This window comes from Physeter macrocephalus, chromosome 14 (genome assembly GCF_002837175.3).
Source record: "Physeter macrocephalus isolate SW-GA chromosome 14, ASM283717v5, whole genome shotgun sequence".
Classification (NCBI taxonomy): Eukaryota; Metazoa; Chordata; class Mammalia; order Artiodactyla; family Physeteridae; genus Physeter; species Physeter macrocephalus.
In genome coordinates, this window is record NC_041227.1 from 116,744,497 (window position 1) to 116,753,137 (window position 8,641).

The 8,641-nt window shown below is 57.3% G+C and overlaps 1 protein-coding gene across 4 annotated transcripts; it reads left to right on the top strand.

Moving 5' to 3' along the window:
* On the top strand, nt 1–7,230 carry CNP (2',3'-cyclic nucleotide 3' phosphodiesterase). 4 transcript variants are annotated; one of them, XM_007129055.4, is made up of 4 exons: nt 1–106; nt 1,388–2,057; nt 4,172–4,311; nt 5,657–7,230. In XM_007129055.4, the coding sequence occupies exons 1-4, from the start codon at nt 104–106 to the stop codon at nt 6,104–6,106; spliced, it is 1,263 nt and encodes a 420-aa protein (XP_007129117.1). In that variant the 5' UTR covers nt 1–103; the 3' UTR covers nt 6,107–7,230. The 4 variants fall into 4 exon arrangements, with proteins under 4 accessions (XP_007129117.1, XP_028355351.1, XP_028355353.1 ...); XM_028499550.2 differs by lacking the exon at nt 1–106 and adding an exon at nt 210–276; XM_028499552.2 differs by lacking the exon at nt 1–106 and adding an exon at nt 231–263.
* The last annotated feature ends 1,411 nt before the right edge of the window (nt 7,231–8,641 follow it).

Consider the following 8,641-nt stretch of genomic DNA (forward strand, 5'->3'; position numbering starts at 1 on the left):
GAGGCCCCCAGTGGGGTCGCGTCACCGCTACACTCCGTGTCCCTCCGCGCAGGCGGGCGGCCCCGGAGAGCTGGTGCTGTGACGGCGGCGCCCCCTCCTCATCATGGTGAGTGGGCGCGGGAAGGCCGGGAGGGGAGCAAACGGACCGGGCCGGGGTGGCACCTTAATGGAAAACGGGAGTATTGGGGAATTTGGGAGAGGAAGTGGCATGCAAATGAGGACCCGAGGTTCCGGAGTTGAGTCGGGGCTTTCTTGGCTGTCTGGTACAGGCCTGAGGTAGGGGTGGTGTTGGGAGAGTGGGGAGTGCGGACGGCGCTGGAGGAGGAAGGGAACCGCTCTGCAGAAGGTGCTGCCCCGGAGCAGACCCGGCGGGCGGGTGGGCCGGGGTAGCGTGCGCTGGGCCCGCGCTGGGCTGGCGTTCGGCGCCCTCCCCCCTCCCCCCTCCCCAGGGCGTTGTCTGAGATAAATGTACGCCAGCTGAGCGCTCAGGGTGCTGGCGGGAGGTGGGGCCTCCCGGTTTAGAGGAGAAGGCGCTGTACAGTAAAAACTATTGATTGTCACCTGTGGCTTTTAGTAGGCAGGAAAACAAGTGGCTCAGAGATTTGCTGCTGACACACAGCAAGGGGTGAGCAGAGCTAGACCCTGGACGCAGGTGCCCTGAACCGCCCAGTCCTGGGGCAGGCACAAAGACCACGACTTTGTGGGGGGCCCAGGGCAGAGGAGGAGGAGGTGGCAGGCGTGCTGAATGAAGCCCTTTGTCTAGCGCTCTCCTGCCCTGCCCCCCGCCAGCCCTTCTGTGGGACCATTGTCCCCCCCATCCCAGACAAGAGAGTATTATCTGTCTCTGGCATTGTTGGGGGAAGGGAGGCGGTCTTTGGGTGACCCTTCTCCACCCTCACCCTGCTCTGTGCCCTCAGGGCCACGGCCGCTGTGGCTTTGCCCAGACGTAGAGACCCCCACCTCCAAAGAGGTCTTCCTTAATAAGTGCCAGGAATATAAAGTTAGGGTTCACTCCTAGAAACGCAGGCTTCAGGCCCTCCCCTGCAGGCACTTCCAGCACCGTTTTCCTTTCGAGGTGGCAGCAGTGGGCGATCCTTGAGGCTTATCCTTGAGGCTACAGTTCTCATTAGAGCAGAGAGTTTGGGACCGCTCAGACAAGCATCCCTCTCCATCCTGCAAAGCCAGAAGCCATCGGTCCGAGGAGAGACAGTCCAGCAACCCACGGCTTGGGAGGGTGCCCAAGGCACCAGGGGTGCCTGTCAATCAGGGCCGTAGCACCTGAGCCAGCTGGGCTTCCCGGTTAGGATGAGGCCAGAGACAAGGAGGCGAAGCTGGCGGGGTGGCCCCGAGTGACCTGGCTGATGTCTGTCTTCCCCTCCTCACACAGAATAGAGGCTTCTCCCGAAAGAGCCAAACGTTCCTGCCCAAGATCTTCTTCCGCAAAATGTCATCCTCAGGGCCCAAGGACAAGCCAGAGCTGCAGTTTCCCTTCCTGCAGGACGAGGAGACGGTGGCCACACTGCAGGAATGCAAGACGCTCTTCATCCTGCGCGGCCTGCCCGGGAGTGGCAAGTCCACGCTGGCCCGGGTCATCGTGGACAGGTACCGGGATGGCACCAAGATGGTGTCCGCCGACACCTACAAGATCACCCCCGGTGCCCGGGGGGCCTTCTCCGAGGAGTACAAGCGGCTGGACGAGGACCTGGCTGCTTACTGCCGCCGGGACGTCCGGGTCCTCGTGCTGGATGACACCAACCACGAGCGGGAGCGGCTGGAACAGCTCTTTGAGATGGCCGACCAGTACCAGTACCAGGTGGTGCTGGTGGAGCCCAAGACGGCGTGGCGGCTGGACTGTGCCCAGCTCAAGGAGAAGAACCAGTGGCAGCTGTCAGCCGACGATCTGAAGAAGCTGAAGCCTGGGCTGGAGAAGGACTTTCTGCCGCTCTACTTCGGCTGGTTCCTGACCAAGAAGAGTTCCGAGGGCCTCCGCAAAGCCGGCCAGGCCTTCCTCGAGGAGCTGGGGAACCACAAGGCCTTCAAGAAGGAGCTGCGACACTGTAGGTGGCGGGGTGGGCGGGTGGGGGCCCTCTTGCTGGGCACAGGGTGCTGCGTGCACGGGACCATTGTTCTCAAAGCACTGGGGGAGGCAGGGGGCTCACCTGGTACCGGGAGCGGCCGCTTTGGGTGGTGGACGCTCCGTGGGTTCTGGGAGAGGCGTTTGCCAGGCACCTTCCCTCTCACCGCACCCTTCCTCCTGCCCTCTGCTCCCCATCTGCGCTCTCCCAGCCTGGATCTAGGTCACTGACCCCCTCTTAGAGGTGGGAAAAACAGATTACTTCCCGCCAAATTACTTCCTGCCATAGCAGGAAGTACATCAACATTTCGTAAAAACTTGGAGGGAGAATCTGGTCCGATGTCTTCAAACTCATTTTTAGCAGCAGAACTATTTTCTAGAATAGAATATGCCATGCAGCCCTAGGCTGCAGAAAAATTACAACTCGGACGATTGTGACTCCACTGGCGATGGTTCCCGGGCCTGGAGCTATCCAGCGCACCTCCTGTGGCATCCCTCAGCTCCAGAGAACAGTCTCCCTAGTCTAGCCCCTCGCTTTTGCAGATGGGAAAATGCCCAGAAGGGTTGCGGGGTTTGCCCAAAGCTGTAATGAGAGCTCGACTCCGTTGCCTCTGGAGGGGCCTCCCCTTATTGGGTTGGACCAGGGTTCGCTCCTGCAGGGGCTGTTTGCTCCATTGAGAGGGGAGGTTTGGGATAGGGAAGGACCCTGGTGGCCCTCCTTCTCCAGTGGCCCGTTGGGGAATATGTCACCCACTCCCACTAGTCATCTGTTCTTCCTTTAACTCATTCCTAGTTCCCCCTGATTTTAGACTATCTTTATACTTGAAATATCCCCAGCCGTGTTTCTTTGCGTTGACAGAGGTAACTTGGGCCGGTATAAGTTCTCAGAGAACTCTTATCTCGGTTCCTAAAATTTGAATGCTGGGAAACCGGGGAACTGTGGTGCCTGCACCAGCCAGGCGTGAGCCCTGTACCTGTGAATAGCGTGGCCGAGAAGCTCCCAACGCAGGGCCCCTAGTTAGAGCTGGTTCTGCCCTGGAGATTGCCTCTTGAAGCTGCTTTTACCATTAAAAGCTGGGATCCTTCTGCCCAGGACACAGCAGGAGAAGTGTAATGGGCCACAAACAAGGCCTGCCCTCAGAGTAGAGGGCTCCCTCCCCTGTGGAGGGTGAGCGACGTCCTTCACGGGGATTCAACCCTGGGGGTAAACAGGAAAAGCCTAGTGACTCTGAAGCTAGCCACAAGGCTTAGAGTCTGGAAGTAGACATCACAGATATCCCGAGTCTCATCGAAACTACCAGCCGCATAATGTCATCCTGTTATCTCCCAAGACCTTTCCTGCACCAGGCCCATTATAGGCTTTCTTCCACCAAACGAGGCTGTAAGCTACCTATTATTACAGTGACCGGGTAACTTCCTGTTCAAGTGGCCCCTGAGTGAAATGGGGCATGACTAATAGTTACCTAGGTGGTCTTGGGAAAACTGGGATGTGTGGTCACCCCCAGTTGTATTTGATTGACAGATTAGGGTCAATCATTTGCCCCAGGTCCACAGGCTCGGAAGTGGGCTGGATGTTAATTATGCTGTTTCTGGCTCCTTCCATCATACCACACAGTTCCCAACCTCTTTTTTTCTTTCTACCCCATTTTTTCATGACCTGCTTTCCTCTTTTCAGATGTGTAGCTAGTGAAGTTCAGATTCCCTTGGCATATGCCACCTACCCCTGGGTTACAAGTGCCTTAGTTTTCACGTCTGGGTAAGAGACGTAAAAATCTGCAGAACGTAAAGCAGGGAACTTATGTCAACTCCTTTTCGTAGCTCCAAAGTTGCTATTGATTTGACCAACTAATGAATGGTAGTGGATTGCTCGATTACAGTGGATTGCAAATTTATACTTAATGTCCGACGTTTTTCCTCTGGGTCTCCCGTGGTCTTGGTGATAGATGTTGCAGTGCCCCTGTTCTCCCGCTCGATTATAGTGGTTGGAAATTTATACTTAATGTCCGACGTTTTTCCTCTGGGTCTCCCGTGGTCTTGGTGATAGATGTTGCAGTGCCCCTGTTCTCCCGCCCTGACTGCCCCACTCTCTTCCTTCAGTTGTCTCTGGGGATGAGCCCAGGGAGAAGATTGAACTGGTCACCTACTTTGGGAAGAGACCCCCGGGCGTGCTGCACTGCACAACCAAGTTCTGTGACTATGGGAAGGCCGCCGGGGCAGAGGAGTACGCCCAGCAGGATGTGAGTACTCCTCGGGGACGCCTGGCTGAGGTGGGGAGAGGGCAGGGTCTTCTGGAGATGGGTCCCGGCTCAAGGCAGCGACCACAAACCAGAAAGCCTCTCAGGAAGAGAGGCGGCTCCATCCCCAGCTCGCCGCAGCCTGTGGAGCGCCCCCCAGGGCCGGCCCCCCGGAGCCTGTTCCTTCTGCAGATGCGCAGAGAATGCCGGTTGCCAGCAGCTCCTGCTCTGGCCTCTAAGCCTATGTTCGGTTCCAAAGGCTAGAAGTCCCTTTACCCCCAGTCTGAGGCCTGGCTGTGCTCTGAAGTGGGGAGTGTCGACACGGAGGCTTATCGGCTTGGGGGTGCCAGCCCCGTCCCTGCCGCACGGCCCGAGTCTCCCGCCCACAGCCCCTGACGTGGGATCCTTAACCACTGAAGTGGGGAGTGTCGACACGGAGGCTTATCGGCTTGGGGGTGCCAGCCCCGTCCCTGCCGCACGGCCCGAGTCTCCCGCCCACAGCCCCTGACGTGGGATCCTTAACCACCGGGCGTGGCCGACTCCAGCCTCCTTTGGGTTGCCTTCACAGCAAGGCCGTCCCCGACCCTCTGCCGGCTCCCCCACTTCTCGGCCTAGGTTAACGCAGCCATGTTGCTTGTTTATTCATTGGTCTCCTCCCACATGAATGGCAGCTCCCTGGGCGCAGCACCATTTAGTGAGGTTCACCTTGTATCCCTAGCACCTACCACAGCTGCGTGAATGAACACAGCACTTTCACTCCCATCTCTGTTCATTTATTTAGCAATGTTTATTAAGCACCTGTTATGCACTAGATACTGTTAGGACCAGGGGTTGTGAGCAAAATAGGGAAGATTTTATGGTCAAAGTCGGAGAGATGGGCTTTTTCAGAGAATCAGATATAATGTAAGCCAAAGTGTATGGAGTAGATTTAGATCAAAGTCCTTTATTTCTGACCTCACCCCGCCCTCCAGGATAGTGCCTGGGATACCAGGGTGCTTTTACAGGGTGAGTTGAGTAGTAACGACAACAGCCCTTGCCAGGCTCTTCTTCAGTCCTCACGCTGAGGAAGGTTCTAGCCTCAGCTCTCTCTTACAGGTGAATGAGCCCTGAAGCTAGTGGGTGGGGAGCCCGGCCTGAGCTCAGGAAGCCTTGCATCTCACGCCTGCTTTCTCATGCCTCTCTGGCACCTTCATTTTTTCAAGCAGCCTGGACAGTGTCGGTGGAAAGACATCCTCCCAGCACAGGGCCATGGATGTGGATGTCTGTCTGCGGGCTCTACTCGGTGGCACTCACTGTCCCTCTCTCGATGCCACCACCTCCAGCTCAGTCCTCTGTCCTCTCTCTGTAGGTGGTGAAGAAATCCTACTGCAAGGCCTTCACACTGACCATCTCTGCCCTCTTTGTGACACCCAAGACGACGGGAGCCCGGGTAGAGCTGAGCGAGCAGGAGCTGGCCTTGTGGCCGAACGACGTGGACAAGCTGTCCCCCTCTGACAGCCTGTCGCGGGGCAGCCGCGCGCACATCACCCTGGGCTGCGCGGGTGATGTGGAGGCTGTGCAGACGGGTATTGACCTGCTAGAGATTGTGAAGCAGGAGAAGGGGGGTAACCGCGGCGAGGAGGTGGGTGAGCTCAGCCGGGGCAAGCTCTACTCCTTGGGCAGTGGGCGCTGGATGCTGAACCTGGCCAAGAAGATGGAGGTCAGGGCCATCTTCACGGGGTACTACGGGAAGGGCAAGGCCGTGCCCACACGGGGCGGCCGCAAGGGTGGCGCCTTTCAGTCCTGCACCATCATCTGAGTGTTCCCGGGCCACGGGCCCCCGCTCTTTACAAGGGAATGGGGAGGAGAGGGAAGCATCCCTCTGCTTGATTTTTGGTTTAAGGTTTCTTTTTTCTTTTTTTTTTTTTCTTTCTGTTTTTTTTTTTTTTTACTCAAAGTTAACCTTCTTGTAACTTTTTAAAAACTTGTGAAATAACTGCTCTTTCTTCCTGCCCACCCACTTCCCCTCTAACGCTCAAGCTCTCAACACAAGGGCGTGGGTAGGCGCCATTCAGGAACCCGGACCAAAGCTGACGAGGCTGGGCCGAGTTGGGCCTGGACCGGAGCCACGACCCCAAGCCCCGCTTATAGTTGCTGGGCCCCTAGGCCCACTGCCCCACACAGGGCCGGCTAGTGGGGAGGGACACCCCAGGGCTGCTCGTATTCGCGGGGTGGTCACCATGGCCACAGAAGACTAGGGGTGGATTTGAGACGGGATGATCCCTGGGCTTTGATCCCATTTCTTAAATCAGTGTAGCCCCAGGAAGCCTGGGGCTATTTACCGGGGTAGAAAAGGGGTTTTTACCTTCCACCTTTGGTCCTAAGTGCCTGTCCCCTCCTCCTCACACTGTAACTAGGTAACAGTTTGATACTAGGGAAGAAAACAGAATAAGCAGCAGCCACATCCCAGGCTGGCTACAGGTCTCACCCCAGGAAGCGGGTGGGCTGCCATCCTTCCAGGGGCGTAGCTCTGCCGTGTGGATGGGGAGATCAGGGCCAGAGACAGCGCCTCAGTGGGAGAGCTCCAATCTTGCTGTCTGCCCAGCCCATCTTGCCTCCATGGTGCCTCTGGAGGCCTCTGTTAAAGGGGGTCAGTGGGTACCAAGAACCAATGGAGTGGCCCCCCCAGCTGTTTCGCACCAAGCCCCACCCGGTGCCTCTGGGAAGGGGCTTTTAACATCGCTGCAGGTGCTGTGGTTCCTGGGGTGCCCTCCGCTGCCCTCTGCTCAGTAACAGGGCCTTGCTAATCGGGTTGTCACTTGACAGAAGTGCCCGGGATTTTAGTTACTATCCTGGCTTTGCCCAACCTCAGCAACTTGTAAGACTGATAATGAAATAAATCGTGTTAATCCTAGCTGCGTGCAGTCTCTCTCACCCTCTCTGCCCAGCTCAGTCTTCCCTGGGGCAAGGGCAGGGTGCATTAGGACTGCCTTTGTCCCCCAGCTTGGGGCCATCGGTCCTGTCTCCCCTCTGCGGGCCGAGCACAGCTGTGGCGAGGCTGGGCAGTGGAACAGTGTTGGCTTTCATGAGGCGGCAGAAGGGAGAGAGGCTGGTCTTGGACGCACACAGGCAGCGGGAGTTGGCCCGTGTGAGGGACGTGGAGCACAGAGCTGCCACCCCCAGCAGCTGGGCACAGGCCCACAGGTGTGCCTGCGTTCTCTAGGGAAGGCCACCTTCAGACCAGTGCCACTTCAAACACAAGGGAAGAGCTGACTCCTCTTCCAAGCCAACAGGGGCCTGGATGGCTACATGGGACCTTCCCAGGCCTAACGCAGTCAGCATTTCACCGCGGCCTTGGCACTGAAGGGGGAAGACTGAAAAGAAAGGGGCAGAGGCTCAGATGGAAGAGAAATAGCTATTTGGGCCAAGGTCTTTACCCAGCCATCTCTCTCTACTTACCAAAGCACCAAAAATGACGACCAGTGCTTCAAACACAAGGGAAGAGCTGACTCCTCTTCCAAGCCAACAGGGGCCTGGATGGCTACATGGGACCTTCCCAGGCCTAACGCAGTCAGCATTTCACCGCGGCCTTGGCACTGAAGGGGGAAGACTGAAAAGAAAGGGGCAGAGGCTCAGATGGAAGAGAAATAGCTATTTGGGCCAAGGTCTTTACCCAGCCATCTCTCTCTACTTACCAAAGCACCAAAAATCTGAGCTTCAGCCAGAGCTTCAGGTGTGTCTGCCTGGAACTGAGATTATTCACCACAAACACAAAGCTTGACCTGAACATCATGGCATACACCACTGCTTCCTCCCCCAGCTTGCCTCCCATACAGGAAGGGACACCAGTGGAGAAGGCAAGGGGCATTTGCTAAGAATGGTGTTTCCAGCTAAGTGAGCTGACGTCAGCGCCCAGATCCCTGCGCCCAGGAGCTGCCTGTCCCACTTGGAAAGGGTCTGAGGGTCAAGAAGGCAGGATTTTGTCCTTGTCACCATCTCCCTCAAGCAGTGGGAACTCTGAGAGCCCGTGTAAACCTCTGAGTTAGCCCAGCCTGACACCTGGCACCCACTTTGGACACACGCAGCTTCTAGTGATTTCTGGTGGCCCTACCGTAAAATGTGTTTTCTCAACTCGCTGCCCCATGACTGGCATCAGGCTGGGTACGGCAGCATGCCCAGGGCCTGCTCAGCACTCCCGTGCTAAACTGATTCGGGGGCAGCCAGCACCCCACCTGCCCCCAGGTACCCCCACCCCTCGTGGGGTGGCTTGCTGAGCCTAAAGTCCACGTGGGCATCAGCTCCGTGCTGGGGGCTCAGCTCTGGCCCACTGACTCTGGAGTGACACAAAGCAGCT